This window comes from Bactrocera latifrons, unplaced genomic scaffold, assembly GCF_001853355.1.
Source record: "Bactrocera latifrons isolate USDA-ARS-PBARC rearing strain unplaced genomic scaffold, ASM185335v1 scaffold_26, whole genome shotgun sequence".
Lineage (NCBI taxonomy): Eukaryota > Metazoa > Arthropoda > Insecta > Diptera > Tephritidae > Bactrocera > Bactrocera latifrons.
Window position 1 is genome coordinate 1586386 of NW_017536185.1, and position 19357 is coordinate 1605742.

General features: G+C 37.1%; 1 protein-coding gene across 7 annotated transcripts in view; it reads right to left on the reverse strand.

Annotated features, from left to right (window-relative positions):
• The window catches only part of LOC108969624 (collagen alpha-1(XVIII) chain), a 396591-nt gene that overhangs the window by 13780 nt on the left and 363454 nt on the right, over window positions 1-19357 (reverse strand). For 5 of the 7 annotated variants that reach the window (XM_018934459.1, XM_018934458.1, XM_018934457.1 and 2 more), the window contains 3 exons: window positions 13995-14009; window positions 12907-13037; window positions 5145-5324 (listed from right to left, as the gene is read on the reverse strand). In XM_018934459.1, the coding sequence (XP_018790004.1) occupies window positions 5145-5324; window positions 12907-13037; window positions 13995-14009 (326 nt within the window). The remainder of the gene's footprint in view (window positions 1-5144; window positions 5325-12906; window positions 13038-13994; window positions 14010-19357) is intronic. The other 2 variants (XM_018934460.1, XM_018934456.1) reach the window with 1 other exon arrangement.

Below are 19357 nucleotides of genomic sequence, written 5' to 3' on the forward strand. Positions count from 1 at the left end.
ATGAGATCTTTTTGCTGCATTTTGCATTAATTTCCGAAAAAATCGAGCGGTCTAGCTAATTTTCGATATCACTGTTTGTCTTGCACTCTTGAATCCCTGAGGACTGCTGGCGTATAGTCGTAAGTACTTTCATGTAACGTAAAAGAACAAAACAAAGAAATCAAAAACTTCGGCTGCAATCATACTCTTCTCAGGTGTATTACTCCTAATACAATGCTATAGCGGTCTGATCTGGACAGTATGTTCGCAGATTATTGCGCTGCCTTGTACGAAAATCTATGCGAAATTTTGTTAAAATGTACTGTCAAATAAACATCCTTCATTACTGAATCTGATCTTGATCAATTAGCTTTATGGCAGTTACCTCATATAGCGGTCCCATATCAGCGGCTAGATAGAAAAAAAAACGTGTGGAGAATTTCCGATCGATGTCTCAAAAACTGATGAATTGAAAGTGAGGCGGTTAAGCCTGGAAATCTGGTTTTTCAGTATGTATCAACCTCTTTTGGAAATTGGAAAAATGACTACTGAACTCAATCGGTTATAAAATGCTAATATTATATCAAATTTACCTACAAACAAAAAAATGATGAAGCCTGTAAAATTTAAGAATTAATAATGCCATTCGACCGAAAAAAGGAAATCCATGAGGAATAAAACCGAACGCTTTTACTCCGGCAGTAGAGAAAAAGGAGCCAATGGCTATTCGATCGACGGATCCAACGACGAAATCCACATATTCACCGACTGATAAAAGGGTGAAATAGGAATAGGAACGGTATTCTTTTGTAGTAATCCACAATCTCAAAAGGTAGCTTCAAACTAAATGAGTATAAGTCAGTCTTTCAGAATATTGTGGGCATTATTGAAGAATACAAGTGGGATACCTGCCAGTTAAGAGTAGCCAATTAAGATTATCCGTAGAGCGTATACTAAGTTCATAGCGTTTGGTTATGCCAATTAGCAAGAACTATACTCTCAATAGGTAAGCAGTATATAGGCATAGAAGAAATTGATAAAGCAGATAACCTGGCTCAAGGGGCAGTTGGAAACACAATTTTGTAGACCATTCAGTTCCTGCAAGGATTGTTGCAGCAATGGACTATAAAGAAATACCTCTGGTTTTAAACAATAGCAACGCAGGGCATGACACCAAGTTACTTTTGGATACTATTGATGGTGGACCGACCAAAAGGTTTCTACTTTTAGGAAAAATGAATCTTAGTAATCGTCTAGAGGCTCTCAGAGAACACATATCTTTAAGATCCAATCTTAAAAAAATGGCAAAGTGGATTTGCCGGAATACATACGCGGAGAATGATGAGACGCTGGACCAACTTAACTGCAGCCGTGCATAAAAATTTTGGCAAATGCACTGATTTGCTGGATAAGGCTTAATGGTGTTGATATCGGGGAGCGCAAGGGGGATAATGAAGGCCTAAGTGCAGCCGTCTGCAGTCTGGCGCTCATTCGCCTGCCTTTTCAGCCAATCACCAACCAACCAAACCGTGGCCCGATGGTGGTTGAATATTTCTCTTAATTTCTCGCTTGATTTTTTTAACGTTTAGAAAAAACTGTTTAAGTAAGTACCTTCGAGATCATAGGAAAATTATTAAGTGATCGGCTTTGCTAAATGATTAAAATAGTTCTCATATGCAACGATAAATTACTTGCAACTTCAAATGATGGATGCTGCTGCAATTGCGTGCAAGTTACTAATATTGTAAAATTTACACAAATTTCCGCAAGCTGACGATGTCGCAAGTGCACACTCATCCACATACTAATAAATGCTGCTCGTAAATTAATAATAATGCCACACATACATACATGTGCGTATGTCTCACAAAGGAGCAAGTGTGCGTGTGGGCACAAATATCATTTATTTGGAGTGTGGTAAATTTCAATTTGTAGCCAGCATGCAATTCCTGGACACGGCATTTATGAAATTCCATCACTTGCCGTTACAATAACTGCACTTGCCTCGACATGTTTGTGTTGGGAAGTCGAGTATTTATTTGAGCATCGACAACAATAAATCCACTTATGTACATATTTATATGCAATATGCCACATATGTTCACGTACACACACAAACGCATAAAATATATGTTATTTAGCACGAACTCAGTTCAGCCGGCATAAAGCTTCCACAGAGAAGTCTTAGAAGCATTTTAAATTCGTATTTCAATTATATGCATCCATTAAACGTGCCTCAACAAACTCCTACACACACACACACACATTCAACTGTAGCCGTATTTGCTTGCTTATCAATGAGCGAAGGCGCCTGCTGCTCAGGGATTAAATGTTGCCAGGCTCTATCCAACAACAATATCTAATACCACAAAATTTTATAAGCTTAACTCTGTCGCCTGCATTAAATATAACAATTTGCACTTGGGTGTGTGTTCGCTCACTCTCGCACACACGTGCGGTGGCGTGTGGTAACGGCATACTCTGTAAATACAATTTGTCACTTTGTGGTTTGATGGTTGCTGCTGTAGGTACAAAACAATTACATTTTGTAATCACTTAACTTCAATTTGTTGCATATTGCTGTTGCTGTAATTGCGTATTTGACTTGTTGTTATTGGTAGCATTTGTTATTTATTTCCTTTCGTGATTTTGTTATTACTTTTTCTTTGGCCCGAGTTCGAAATAACTGTGTCAAGTGTAGAAAAATCTAAAACACATTTCTTTTACTATTTCTGTGTGTGTGTGTGTGAATGCACTTGAGTGCTCTTTGTTGCTGTAATATATTATAATATGAACTTGCTTTTTAATTTTTGAATATGTGTAGCAATTAAATAAAGAATTTGTTTTTTCACATAAGTTCTTCTAGTCTTTATTATATTGTGATCCAATATTTCATTTTATATATAAACATACATGCATACGTACCTATCCAGATGCATATATACAGTTCGTAATTGCAATTTCTCTCAAGTCTGAACTCTTTGAATACTAACTGCTATTTCGACATTTAAATCTTGGTCATTTGAGTTTTTTATGTGAATATACGTAATATATTTGAGAACATATGTTATAACTTTTTTATTCAGGGGTGTTGTGGAATCTGACAGTTGTCGGAATCAGAATTGAAACCGATCAGAATAAAGAGTTGATGTCATCAGTTCAGATATTTAATATTTATTTTTAGTTTGATATTCGAAACAGAATTTGGGTGTCATGGTAACCAATTTTATCGGTTTTGCTATCAGAAACAAAGCAAGAAGATATTCGCTCGCATATTTTAAATGTAAGTTTAATATTCATTTTTAAATTAATTTGCTAGAGCTAACGGTTGATCAGCGAACGTCAAGCTCCATGAAGTAGTTCGGGAAATATTGGATAATCTGAAAAGTCTTTATGTTTTTTTTTCAATAATGTTGTTGCAGTTGTATATCCCCAGTGCTACCAATCACAATGTGTCATACCATATGATGTTGGAAAGGTAAGATTTTGAGCTTTACTTAACCAAAAAAATAAAGATAAATTCGGAAGAGTTGATAAAAGCTCACAGCTACTCAAAAATGAGTGAAAATGATGAAGAAATTCGCTATATTTTGAAATTTTTGCATTAAAAAGGGAAGAATGCTTAGGAAGCCGCTAATGAAATTTATCAGTTAGTTTAGCCCTACAATAGTTCCCTCGCTTCCGTTTGGGAAAGTTCGAAATTTTGATTTACAAAGTTGTACTCTGATGGAATAATCTCTCTAGCGGAATATTATTGTTTTTTAATAAGTTGAAGTTTGATTACGAATACGAAAAGACTTTTTCGACTATCCAATATAAAGTTTTCGAGAATCTGAGTTTATTTATATCTATGAGTCGAATATGTGATTTTTGTGAATTTTTATGCTACTTCCTAGTTTCTATGAGAATGGGGACCTTGAAGTCACTTAGAAGTTAATCAATTTCGTCAATCTATCAAAAGAACAAACCGTTACGCACAACTAGTCTCGTCACTCTTAATCTTAGTCACAGTGGAATAAAGCAGCATACATTCTATCCTCATCATTTATTTTTGGGAATGTTATTGTGACTAAATTTTCAGAACTCAGTAGTGAAATAAACTTGATATTGAAAAATTTTCAAAATATTTAGTCATACTGGTTCCCCACAACTCAACGAATAATTAATTTTCGTTTTCGAATTAATGAATTTGTGTTCAATATCACGAAGCTGACTTCAAAAAATATGTTTACGAAATTTTCAAGCTTTGTTGAGTTGAAAAAATGTAAAATTTCTACTATGCAAATTCTTGAGCCAGTTTATTGGATTCCGACAATCACGTGCCAACTATTTCTACGTTACCCAAATCTTGTGGAGAGTGCAAACGCTCCATTTAATGCTTGTATTATAGAACACCAATACTGTTAGAATATGCAAACCCATGGGTAAAATGTTTGCAGAGCGTTTTTTTCATTCACACTAAATATGAACTAAATTTATGCGGTCATTAATTAAAACTTTTATCTTCAAGCTATTAAAAGCTCGCGAATATTTTTAATAAGATAACAAAAATTCTCCTACCAGGATTTATATTTATCTTTAATAACGTTCAAAATTGATTAGCTGTACATTTCACCAGCAATACCGTTAAACGTCTCATTATCATTTTTCCCGAAATGTGCAAATATATCTTATATACCACATATGTATACATATATATTACATATACATATCTTTAGTAAATGCAAGCATAATTCTATGCTAGACCCAATTTTAATGGAAAATCCTGACATTCTCATTCTCGGCTTATTTATGCCGAGGCACGTCGAATGATGCCACTAAATCCAGCGACAGCATATGGCTAAGCTGGCAATCTGCCACCTGAGCACATGCGGCCGCCACCATTAATGTCGCTGACCTGACTTGCACACAATAAGTAGACGCCGAACACGAAGTCACGCCGAGCACGCCTTGCCTTTACATAATGTAATTATGTGAATTTTTCGTCCAACAAGCACAAAGCCGCAGACGCCGCTGTTGGCAGCTCGGGTGGGACAAACGAATAATCTCAACCTCAATTCAACGTGAGTTGAAATATAAAAGAAGGTAATGAAAAAGTATGGAAAAAATAAATAAATAGGCTTGTTGGATGTGTTTGTATTGTGCCGCTGTTGTTGTCTACTCACCACAACGGCTCCGTTAGAACATTTTTGCCGCTAAAACTGTATATGCGCGGCGCTTGCGAGAAGAAGCCACCTTGGCCGTTGAAGATGCCCTTCCACGAGTTGAATAGGACGTCCCCTCTGGTATTCACTACCGGTAGATCGCGGTCTGCGACACGTACAATCGAGTCAAGATTTTGCACTCTGCGTCGAAAGAAAAAAGACACAACAATGTAAATATGTAAGTTATGTAAATATTCTTATTTTTTATAAGGTTACGTAAATTGTGATAAAAAGGAATGTTTTATAACTTTTACAATATGCTTAAGTGTAGAAATAGAGCACGATAACTAGATGTACTTTGAAACGTTCATGAATTCCGACCTCGCTTTGTTTTTAAACTCAGAATATTAACATTTTTTCTTCAGTTTTTGTGATGTTTTGAAAGAATAAATTTCGATATTATTTCAGTCATTGAAAGATTGTTAAATTTGATTTCGTCAAAGACTGGACATTATGCAGCTCTCTAATCAACAAAAACATTCGAAAGGATTTACTCTAACCGAAAGTGTTGAAAAACTGCAGACTCAGATACTTTCTATGTATAAATATTACACGAGCCGATTCCTCCTTAACAGGCTTCAAACAAGCAAAACAAAGATCGAATGTGATTTTTGTGGCCGTATTTGCATAAGTAGTACGCTGAAAATTTAAAGTAAATAATTCATTCCGTTATACATGTTATGTATGTCGTGTAGATACATATGTAGGCGCAAGTTCTTTACTCTCGAAATCAAAATCAAAAGCAGGCAGACACCATGACATTTAAGATAAGTGGCAGATAAATATTGTTGGTGTTGGTGTTGCTGTTGTATTGTGGCTTCTGCCTTCACGTTTAACACGCGCCTCCAAATATGCTACACGTTTCTTGTTTGCTTTCATTTACGCAACTGTCAGCGTTAGCGTCAGCCGGAGCAGCGGCAGAACCCACAGGAAGCGCGAAGATTGTGATAAGCACCAGCAGAAAAGCGTTTTGTAAGTTTGTGTGGGTGTGTGTGTGTGTGTGCCCTTCAAATGTGCGCGGGAATAAAGAAAACAATAGCTGCAACAAAAGCAACACAAACTGTAGCATAATTTCAGGTGCTTAAGCGCAATTATTTTAATTTGATCAAACGATGATAAGGCTTGTGTTTTCTCTCTGCGCCGCGATGTGCCTCTTTGTTGCGCCGCTACAAGCTGTCATGCTCGCAAGTGCTTTGTGTTTGTGTGTGGGTGCTTTGTATGCCTTTACGCCTTGTTACATGCCACATGCCACTCGCGCAACGCTGTCATTGATACAAGTGCCACAAAAATAAAGTTTGCCTCTGTACCGGTGAGCCATTAATTTTGGCGGTACTTTTTCTGCCGATTGCTCACACCGCGCTCTTCTCTTGCCTGCTTTGTGTGGGCGGGTCGTATATTTATTGGGCTTTCATCATTGCGCCTCTTTCACTTTTACTTTTCCTTTCACCTCGGCTTGTGGTTTATGAAAATTGTTTTGCCATAATTTAAAGCTTTGCTGGCATGCCACTGCCTTTGTCATTCTCACTGCCATTTAAACCATTTGAACTGAATCAATGGCGGTCGTGTCCTCTGTCGCTCTTCCGCCGCCCTGTCACTCCTCTGCACTTTCTATTACTTAACCGCATTCATTCGTTCACAAATGTGGCAGGAGCTTTCGCTTTCGCTGTCGCTTTGGCCTCGCCCGATCGCCTGCGTTCGTTCATATGTTTAGAAGATTTACGATGCCACATAATCCGACTTGTGTGTAACCGTTGCCCGCCCTGACCTACTCAGTACTGCTTGCGACGTCTGCTTTCTGCTTTATGTGCGAGCTTAAGTTGTAATTGCCATAACAGACTTTTATGTCTCTTTGAAGTGTTTGTGTGCAGTTGTAAGCAGCGTGTAATTCACGTTTAGTTGTAACTAACCAAAAAAAAAAAAACAAAAAAAAAAAAAAWGGTTTTGAAAAATCGAATAAATAAATAGAAGAATGCAATTTATTCATCGGCTGGAGCTTGATTGCTTTTTGCTGATTGTTTATGACCGTTAGAAATTTTGTGCGCGTGGCTGCTCCTTTATAAATTCTGCCCAACTTGAAAGGAAGGACTGTTTGTAATTTCCGAATTAATTAAATATCTGCGTTCTCATACATTATTTATATGCCAAATGTAGGATCAAATGATTATCTTTCTTCGAAAAATTCCGCTTTCATTTCAAAGAGCGCAAAGTTTAATAATAAAAAGTTTTTAATATAATTGGTGGTTCCTTTTCGATTTTATGAGAATTAGCTCTAGTGGGATATTTTTATTACTCATTTTAATAAGCATTTGGAATGCTTTGGAATAATATCTTGTTTATATATGTATAAATATATATATTTATTTATAAACATATCTTCCTGAAGGTTTAACCTCTTACACTAGGGTCGTCCCTCTTTACTCTCATCCTAAATTATATCTTGGGAGGTCTATGACCTCATAAGAGGCGAATTCGCCTACCACTGGATCCAGATAGGTAAGCGAGTTGTTATTAAAAGAAGATTATCTTGTTTTTCAAGCTGATTGGCTTACGTTAGACGAATTAAGTCTACCTCCTTAAAGACATTAGGCTAGGTTAGGTAAGCAGGCAATGTTCATGAGGTCGCACTGCTTGAGGAAAAGACAGGATCTGTTCTGTCTTTTGAGTTGGAGATGTCTGTTTGACTTCCTACTAGCAAATTTGACAGGTTGCGTCCTCCAAGACCTTCAGCTCCATCAGTTGAACAGTGTTAAATTAGAATTACTATCTTACATTCTTATCCGGAAATTAAGAGGTTTGAAACCCAATCAATCTTTGCTCACCTTGCTTGAGGCCTATAATATGTAACTAGGCGCTCCGAAAAATCTAACACGCAAGAAGCTTGATGCCACTGTTATTTATGGTATAAACAATCCCTCGCAATTATGAAGGTATATGTAAAATTGCGTTAGGTTCAACGCTAATGCTAGTCAAATCCACCATGCAAAATATTGGTGGTTTCCTAAAGGCAAAACCCAACTCTGGGGAGAGTCCATCGCTTGCCAATAGCTCTTTTACAAAAAGTTTATGCAACCGATGCCTTTCTCACTATTTTCCATTATTGGCTTCCATGACACTTTCCTTTGAAGAATTTTGGTCCCAATGGTTCAGCCATTCGACGGGGTGAGGTCGAGAGCACCGAACGAGGGAAATGGTTCATCCGTCACTTTATACCTTCTGGTCAATAAAACCAGATCAGTTTTATTTGAATTAGCAGTTAAGCAGCTTCTTTTGCCCAGTTGATTGCCACCTTGAGATATTCTTGGGTTCGCTTGTATACGGTGTCGGGGAATTTAACCGGATTATATACACTTGTATGTTTCTAAAAATATCACCATTTGAGTCGAAATATTATGCTATTTGCATACTTGCTATAATATAATAGTTTCATTAGTTGCATTTGTATAAATCGAAGTATAAATGTTGCACGCACCCAAAACAAAAAACAAGGAGAAGTCGACAGCACACAATTTGCGAAATAAGCGAAACACTTGTTTGTTTTAATTAAATGACAGAACACAAGAGATACGCGCAGTTGCAGCAATTATTTTCAAGTGCCAAAGAGAAGAGTAGAGTCGAGTTGTCGCTGTTGCGCTGTTGCAGGGACGGTGCTGTGCCAAACTGCTAAGCGCCCCGGCAAAGATGCGCGCTGCTATGGAGATGTGCGTCAAATGAGCGAGTGCCATTGCAAATGTAGTGGCGCCGAGTTGAAAGAGGATTGTCATCAAACGCAGGTGGCAACTCGACGAGTGGCAGTAACGTGTTTGCGACTAATTAAAAGGTGAGTTTATGCAACAGCCAGCATGCGGTACTTAAAGAAACAACTACACACTCACATACGCATGCAGGAGAGTGCGGCTGAGTGCGAGCGCATGCGGAGATAGTGTCATGATAGACGAAGCTGCGAGAAGACCGAAAAAATAAATTAAATAAATGAACCCATATCTATTATTTCCATATGTGTGTGTGTGTGTGAATGCAGAATGACAAGTGCGTCGAAACATGCGCTGAGTGACAGGAAAGCGCCAAACCGTTGCGTATCCCTACAAGTAACGTAGTTAGCGGAAGACAACATGTTGTAGAAGCCGAAGCTGCCGGAATAACATTCAACGGTGTGTATATGCAACTAGGTGCAAGCATGTTATGCAGTGTTGTAACTGCAGGCTAAATATGTAGTTATTGTTGAGTGTGTGTCTGAGGACAAGCTGTTGCAGTTGGTGTAGCGAGTCAGCATGGCCGAAGGAAAGCGAGCTGACTTTGGCGCAAACATATGCGAGTGCAACAAACTGAAACACGAAGGAGATGGGAGGTGCTACGGCGGCTTCGCTTAAGTATTAGGGTGTTCCTCAGATAGGAAATTAACTATTTTTTCATCCACGCCAACTTTAATTATATGCAAATGGATCAGATTTTGTAGATTTAAGGCGTCTGGCAAGAGGATAAAGCTTTATTTTCTCTATGAAGAATTGAAAAAACTGAGATCCGATTACGAAAAATAATGTGAAAATTTTTAGCTTATGAACCGCCCTAATAAATATGTATTAACTTTTGTTTGAGAGTGTATGTGTTCATAAACGCAAGTCTCGCGTTAAATTGTCTACGCATCCGGACAGTAGTTGCGCATACGCGCCGGTGTACCAACACCAGTAACTGGCAACCGTTCGGGGCAGCGCGGTAAGCTGTGACACTGCAATTGTGGAAGGTACTGCATAATGTATGCAACATTTACTGTTCAACTTGACCCAAATACTTGAAAGAGTTGTGTGTGTGTTTGTAGAGGTAAATGCGGTCCTTACGGATATTCAGCACATGTATGCATTTATTGCTGACTGCCTTTGTTGAATTTACACTAAATTATGTAAAACAGCGCACTGCTGACGTTTGAGTAAGGCAGCAATGGATGGGTGAAGGGGCGGCTGAGCGGCAGCGGCAGCAACAATGCGTACGAAGCGCTTAATTTTAAGAAATTATCATAAGCAGGGCGTCGTACGTTTAATGTGTCTCGGTCACTGGTTGTGGAATGCGTGGCGAAATTTGCTTGCACTTGTGTTTGTTGCATTTGTTGTTGTATGCTCAGTATTTAGGTTAAAGGTTTTAATAAAGTAAGTTAACAAGCTGCAGCGTTGAGGTGCGCTGAGGAGCGGTGGTACTGTGTAGGACGTAACTATGTAGTCATTCAGTTCCGTCAGTTGTTGGTGTGGCAAGAGCAAATGAGATCGAGTAGCAGCAAAACAGGAAAGTGCTTGCTTTCGCATGGCAGCGACGTCTACTTTCTTTATTTGTAGCGCTCTTCTGCCGCTCTAGGCCATGCTTGTCCTTGGCCGCTTAGCTGCACGCTTGAGTAGCCGGTGCCACCCGAGCTGCCAGCTGCTACAAGCACGAGTGTACAAGTGCCACAGCTAATTTTAAATATAGGTGAGTGGGTAAATGTTGCAGCGGAGGTAGAGCAGCGCTGCTTATTGCTGGTGAGTCTGGGAAGGAGCTCACTGAAGTCTAGCAAAATATGAAGCAACTCAAAGAAAGTGAAAGCAAAAGCAAAAGTAAGCATGACTTGTGTTGTGACAACGTCAGAGTCCACAAGGCACGGCTTGCCTAACAGTGTCTAACACACTAACACTCATGCACTTCGTTAGTGTAAACAGTGCAACGAAATTCACTTTTTGGTCCAGTCATCGCCTGGCGTACCTGTTGGCTCAGCGCTGGTGGTTGTTAGTTGCTGGCCATAGCATTGCTTTTTATACATCTCAAGCATTGTAAGACCTGGCTACAATAACAGGTGAAAACACACACACATAAACTGGTGTAGTTTTGTGCATTTCGCTTTCTTCCTGCCATAATCGTAGTCGGATGTGGAAAGCGCTGTAATTGAAAATAATGAGGGTACTTGTAAACACTGCTCAACTTGTAAATTGTTTTGGCCACTTCTTTCAACTTCTTTTTTCGAATTTTGCTTTGCCTTTTGTTTATTTTCTTACTAAGTTATTGTCAATTTGTATTTTCGTTTCCGTTGCGCTCGTGCTGATCGTTGTGGCAGTTAAATTTGCTTAAATAACGGGCAAATGTGTGCTTCCGGTGTTGAAATTAAATTTATGACGACTTTCAGGTCCCCTGCTTCAGCTGGAGTGGTCATGATGTGTTGGCATTAAATCTCTTGTTTGGGTGTTATGGGTATTAATTAGATTTAAAGTTATGAAAATATTTTTGATGGATAGTGAAGCTGTCAGTTAATAAGAATTACTTTATTCTGACTTGCCAGCAAATCTTTTATGAATTAAAAGTGGCATTTTATAATTCCAAGTTTCAGAGTTAATGTAATACTTGCTTAAAATAATGTACTGATTTGTATAGCCTTGGTTACCGTATACATGGGAAGTTGCTTGTTATTCTTTTGCGTTTCAATATTCTTTGAAATATTTCATCTTGGCAAAAGATTTTCAGTTTTGTCTCACTCCTTTTTTTTGTGATGGCTTTAACCTTGTTTAATCTTTATATTTGATAAATTTCGCATGAATGCTCTCACAATCTTATCATCCTACCTTCATTAGAGAAAGATACAGCTAGTATTCTATATATTAATCGACGTCTGTAGCAACTTGCATCTCGTGCGATATATGACTTTAGATGGATAAGAGTTTGTTTTAAAAAAGTTGTTTGTGCAATTTCATGAGTATTTGATTCAGTATCTGTACACAAGCAAAGTCTATTCTATAGAAGACAAATTAAATGTAAAACAATGAAGAAAATCAAATATGAACGTATCGTAAGCACTGTTTCGACTGCCCAAAAACTTGGTATCGCCCAAAAAACAGTTCAGAACCATTTCAAAAATGCTGAAAATAACAAGACTATCAGTGTATGGGAGTTAACGCGAAGCAAGCCTCTGAATTTCTAAACCAGTTGGTTACTGATGATGAAAAGAGGATCACTTACGATAACGTTAAGTGAAAACTGTTGTGGTCGAATGGTTGTTAGCCGGCTCAAACGATTGTGAAGCTAGGGTTGACAGACTGTCAGGAAGTTTGTCTCTATTTTACGGGATTCATAGCAAATCAGCTATGAGCTCCCCAAGGCCAAGTTTTATTTAACAATTTTATTGTCGAAAGTAAGCAATCGCCCAGAAGCGGCAAGCTTTATACCAATAGGGGAGGAATTGTGTATCATCTGTATCGATAGTTGCTTGCCAGAGGCTCTGGGGGGCTTGGTTACAATGTTTCTATAGCATAAGACGATGATTACTTGTTCCTGTCTAAGTAGAATGATTTTGCTGATGAAAACTACTATCAAAATACCAAGCCCACTTAAAGTTACAAAAAAAAAATGGGTTTATGCGATTCCATTATGATTTCGATATTAATATTTTAATAAATCCTTGAACAAACACATCTACATATTCTTTCGGAATTAAGTCATCATAATTACTAGTGTACTATCAGAAAAAGGTAAACCAATATTTGCTTAATATGCCGAATAAATTTTACTAGTAAACTAATCAAATAAATTTTCACATAAATATTTCAATCGATTTTGCGGTTCGCCAATGCAATGTTCGCAGTTCTCCTGGATAAATTGCGCGTTAATTCAATTAAAATGCAGCGTTGGCAGCATTGTACATACAAACCGTTAGATGTGTTTTTCTAGTAAATATATGAGAATTTGACATAATAACAGTAAATACATATGTGTTTACCTGGATGACAGGAAGGCTTTGAAGGTGCCCAATAAGCCGGCGCGGCGCCCCTGGCGATAGCAGGCGAAGTCAGCGCCGCGTATGCCCTGCAGATCGCCGACGTAAGGCTCGTTCAGTGCCGCCACGCGAAGCTGTGCAAAGTAAATAACGTTAGAGAAAGAGTTAGATGGTGCATTTTTAATAAAAAAAAAATATCTATATGTTTGTTTGCTAAATTCGCTTGATTAACACACAAGTGGCGCCAATTTGAGCACGGGTCAATTCATTGGCTTTGCTTTGCTTGTATTTCTTGCGCCATTTGCCAATCAATTATTTAGCCAACAGTGCATCATTTATAATGTGTGTGCATAGTTGAGTGGACTAAGTGACTATGCATGTTTAACTGCCTGTTGACATGTTCATTTGCATATTCACAGCTGCACACACACACACAGGCGTACACGCGTATGCACACGGGTGTGCATGTATGGTGAGGCAATGCACTATTTGCCTTATAATTTTTTAATTGAATTTATATAGACTGCACGAGCAATAAAATGAAATCACCAATACAAAAAAACGAAAGTATTAAAAATAAATATGTGTGTTTGTTAATTGTTCAGTTAATTGTCTGCTAGAAAATGGCGAATGCGTGAAGCGAAACCGCGCTCCACATAATTATGCTCATTTGTCAAGCAATTAAAACTATGCCAACGCGCAGAAAATGAAAACAAAACGCAATTAAATTAATCTGCGATTCGTGTGAATGCAAATCACAACAAAAATAAAATGGAAACGGCGTAAAAAATATGCTTGGCAAAAAAGTGCCCCACAAATCATAAAATGCAATTAATGTTGTTAAATGATGATGTGTACACCCTGAACTTTGACTGTGGTCGGTCTGTTTTACTGTTTTTCTGTTGTTGTTGTTTTTTTGTTTTGGGATTTTTTTTTTGGTGTGGGATTAATTTTTAGAACTCACCATGCGTGGATACCACTGTGCCTGTCTCTTATACACATCTGTCGGTCTGTTTTACTGTTTTTCTGTTGTTGTTGTTTTTTTGTTTTGGGATTTTTTTTTTGGTGTGGGATTAATTTTTAGAACTCACCATGCGTGGATACCACTGTGCGGTCGGGACGGCAGGGAATGTCGATTTTTGCGCGGTTATGATTTTGTTATTTTGCGATTTAAATATGAACATAAATAAATGCGCCGCAGAGCGAGCCGAAGCACCCGAGAGCGTAGCATTTAAATTGATTGTTAATTATTTTTTAATGAATTTGCGGTTGTTTCGTTTCATTTTGAAAAGAGAAAAGTTTCATTATTAGATAATTGTAGTTAGCTTTCATTTAAATAAGCAAATTTCATTTAACTTTCATTTTGAGAATATAACAAAAACTACAAAAACAAAGTGTGTAACATTTAAACAATTTGAAGCAACAACAATTATGATTAAAATGTGAAAAGCCAAACATTGAAACCATGCCGAAATATGAAGCTTTCAGAGAGTTAAAAAGCAAGCCAATTCACAAATAAAAGAAAATATTAAATAAAGCAAAATTATAGCTAAAGAAAATTTATAAGAAGTCTCTCTAGTAAAAATTTAAGCATTTTGTATTATTATTAAGCAATGTGATTTATGTGCTTGCGTGTTTTATGTGAAATCATTAAAAATATTAATATCTTTTCTAGCGTAAATAGAAGGAGAAACTATAGTGCTTTGAAACAAATTAAGTTTTTAAGTAGCCTTAAGCTTTGTAGTGTTTTGGAAAGCCTTTCTGGTTTTTTAAGTCGCTTTTTGTAAACATAATCGTATTTTCCGAGAGGAGGCATGCAAATGGTAAGTATATATGTATGTATGAGTGTACGCATAAGTAAAAAAATATGTACACATTAAGTGCTAATACCTTCATAATAAATTTCTGCCCATGGGCTTAAATGATTTGTGTTGCCCTTTCAATGGAATACAATTTATGAAAATAAAATAAATTTATTTTATGAATTCATGCATAATTATAGTCTATTCGTTAAAAATTTAAATTTTTTACAGCGATTTAACAGAAACCTTGTGAAGGCTTAACTTACACCTTTATGGAGCTGATTGATTAATTGGTGTATGCAAAACCAACATTTAAACACTTAAAACAGTTTGAATGAAGAGAAAATCACCCAAAACTGAATGTCGATTAAAAGCAAAAATGCTATGAAATTTAACTTTGTTTGCAATACTGTGTAAGAAAACATCAAAGGTGATTTAGACTTGAGCAAACAGTGGACTATTTTGGTACATTTTCTCACTAAGAGCTGCTGCAATGGACACGTCAATTATTGTTTCTTCTGCCCTTTTCTTCATGTATTTTTTAATGCTGGCGATACACGAGAGAGGGTAATGAATGCCTTACATATATCGAAAGTCTTATATCCAAAGCTGAGTGCAGACCCGTATCCTCTTCATTGGGTAAATGAACGATTTTGGGTATTGTGTGATGCTACTATTTTCACCGAAAGCACCTAGTGGAGTCGATTATGATCCAATTTTCTTGAATCTTATCTCGGTTTTTGTGTGTGAATCAAGCGGTAGCCAGCGTGGCAACATTTTTTTATGTGATTTTTTATGGAGTATTGAAAATATATAATATATATTCAATATACTGTAAGATAATGCATAACATTTCTCCAACCATCCTCAGAACTGTCATTCCGTTTATGCCTTCTGAGTTTGGAAAGCAGATTAAATCAGTTCTTGTTTTTCCATTCCAACCCATCATACGAAAGGTCCTTTTCAGAGCTTCAATCGTTATATCTTTATTTATTTATTATTCGACGATTCCTTTAGCTATAAAAACTTAGCTAATAATCGAAGCACTGGCCAGAATTTAAAAAAATTTCGGTTTCTCTTAAAAAAGTAGTTTTTTTTTTAATCAAAATTCAACTTCAAAGTGACTTAAAGGAACAAAATAAATATGAGAAACTTCATTTTTTCAATCACTATTGACAAGTATATCTATGAAGGACGTGTAAAAATACCAACTCAGTCGGTTCAGTAGTTTCTGTAAAACTTGCTCACCAAAAATTGGATTTATTGAAATTCACAAGTGGATATAACACCTTACTTTCTTAATTCTCGTACGCTTTATAGCTCTTGCATTGATATTTTCATGTCTTTGTTTTAGAAATCAGGAAAAGTTTGACTGAAGCATAAAAACCAGAATGAGGGCCATTTTCATAATTCTGTTGCTGCGATTAAAAAAATATGAAAATTTTTCGAAATATTGACTATTCTTTGGATCAATTAGGATTAGATATACTCTCTTTCATTATAAATTTCTTTGGCTTGCACTTCCACTGAGATGACATTGATAGATAAAGCCAAAATATGTAAGCGTCATGTACATTTTGGGTATCTAATTTGATAAAATTTAATATTGTAATAAAGAATACATGAAAAATTCGCTCATAAATATTTTTATATCCACAATTTACTAATTTTTAGTAACATTCATATACTCGCGCAATATCTTCCGCAGACTACAATAGTTTGTTTGCTTGATTTTTGTGAAAAAACATCCTCTGATTTTCTATTAAAATTAAACCGAAGCTTTGAAAATTGCTACAAAAACACTCCGAAATTTACGTTTGAATGCATAACTTTAAGAATTGAGCAGCAACAACAAATTAAATGTTCTGCAGCAAGCTTAAATATCCTTAAGTGCTCACGTACACATGCGTTCACACACGCCCGCATATGTACGTTTGGTTGATTTACACATTTATGTAATCAATCAAAAGCGCAATTGTTGTAATTAAAATCTTGTTTACGCATTTAATTTGCTGTCAGTTTGTGACACGAATTATTTAAATGTACAAGCAAATATGTAAATAAATATGGTCATAATTTTCGCGTCATTACGCATAGCTGCCAGCATAAGGGCAACTACAATGCACGAAGGCGCACATATACAAAGTACATTGCAACGCATGTGAGCTTGTAGCAAATCGTAATTGAAAGCGATTTGTCAATTGGAAAGCTGCTGAGTTATGAAACTATATGCGCAAATATTATTTTTGTCTTGCTACATAAATAACGTGCCATCTCTCGAGGGCTACTAATCAATCTAACTGGGGCTGTCAGAAATAACAGTTGCAGGTGTCCCAACGGCAAGTGGCCAGTTGCGCGCCGCCGGAGATGTTGTTGCAAGCAACCGACAGAGAAATGAAACGAGGAAGAAACAAATAAATATGTAACAAATGCTCATGCCAAGCAGCGAGAGCTTGTAACGTGGTATTATTGCGAAAATAACTGATTATTTCGTATCCCCAACGAGCTCGAAGACAAATGCCGAATATGTTGCGTAGACGTCATCTTAGCCCACAAGCGCGTTGTGTGGGTGTGAGTGGCGCAAAGATAGCCAAACGGTCAAATAACTCTATATAAATGTATAGAGTAAATATTTATTTGTGGGTTTTACATACATATTTATGAGCGCGCAGAAGCACATCTGTCTGTATGAAGTAGCTGCAGCGTGTGAGTGTGTGCTGCTCTGCGGTAGCGTACAGCTGCAATATTTGATTTATATGCGATGAATATTGTGAAATATGTCAAATGCCTTCTTGATTGAAATTGTCAATTTTTCGCCGCTAACGGCAGATTGGCGCACAATAAAACCGTTGAGTACCGGAAATAAATATGCGAGCGCAGTTGCAAATGGATTATAATGAAATAAATATGTGCGAATAAATTCAGGTATTGAAAATATTGCGCTGACTGGGTTACCGAAAGTCTGGCATTTACTCTAAGTGAATATTGCTTTTAAGTTAAAGAAGTAAAATTGAACTTAAACAACAAGACTCTCAGTGAGCTGAAGAAGCGTAAAACTTTGACGACTTAAGATTTTTAAATTTCTTGCGACTTTGCCAAACTTTGGTACTAGATTTCTTGTTGCAGCCTCAGCACCTCTAGACAGCTATCGTACTTATATGCTTAAGCACATGCGTTTCAATATAATATTATGCCGTTTGCCAAACAAACTGAACCGACTCTAACGTTATGACCTTACATTACGAGCTTTTTGAAATGCACGAATTGTGTGTGGTGAATTATGTCAGTGAATGACTCTTATTTTTGCACAGCTTTTTTCGTTCTCGGTCCGAAACGTTACAACAAGGCTGGGTGTCAAAGCGCGTGTGTGAATACGTAACGCGCTTGCGATAGTGACATGCAATACACAGCTTATACATATTTCATTTACTTATTATTTTTAGTGGCGATATCTGGCATTACAATGGAATGGAAAATACAAAATGAATCTGTTCTGAATGGCGCTAAAAAGAATGGCAGCTTGTAGCGCGGCCTCTGTACTACACACACACACACCCACACACATACACCCAGTAGCACCTTAACCACACCATGACATGCGCATAAAGCATTAAACTTAAAATGTCTACGCATTTTATTTACGATGACAGTTAAAATCGCAACATACACGGCGTATACGTAACGCCGTCAAGTCGCACGCATAGAAAACCGTTTCATTCGCATATTTACGCTTTGGTTGTGCAACTCTGTAAGAAAATTGTAGAAATTGCGTGGCGCGAGGCGAGCAGCATAAAAATGAGAGGAGCTGGCAAACAACGGCATTGCTATAATGCGTTATTATAAGCGTAGAATAACGGTACACTTGACACATGGATGATGTTCACGCACTTTTGAACGCGTTTAAATTTCAGCCAAGATGCACACACCTCTTATGGGTTTGTGAAGGTAATATATTCCAAGCGTTTTAGTGCAAATGTCATTGCGACGTGATTGGACTTGTTCGCATTCCTCGTTTGCTTTTGTAAATATGTATATGCCTATTGTTAATTTTATGAAGGCTACGGCTGCTTACTTCGTAAACTTCTAAGAATTTTACAACTTAAAGGTCGATTAGAGATTACTATACCATTTAAAGGACACACCTATATTGAAATTAAAAAAAAAATGTTTTTGCAAACTTTTTTTTGTTTTCAAAGTATCATGCTGTAACTTTAAATTAATATTTTAGAGCGTTGTACTTTAGAAGTCACACAGTTCAACCCGCCTCTTTATCGAAGTGCAGTGATCACTCGGATACAAATGATCAAATTAACCTCAAATTCTGCATGTTCTTTCTGCGATGATTTATTAGTAGTTGATCGGATGAAAAATCGAAATTCGGCAAGCCAATACATCCAATATTTTGAGTAAGATTCAACTTTTTTTAAAACTTCGACTTTTTGTTAATTTTCATACCGTGAACGGGGTTTGTCACGAAGTGTGCTACACACCCGAAGGAGACAACAAAGTAGTCTTTCAATTTTTGAGATAGCAATGTGAAATTTTGCACCCATCCTTTTCTCCCCAATTAGTTGCTTATTTGTTAGTAGCGTCGATATCGGACAACTATAGCATATAGCTTGTATACAAACTGAACGATCGGAACAAAGTGC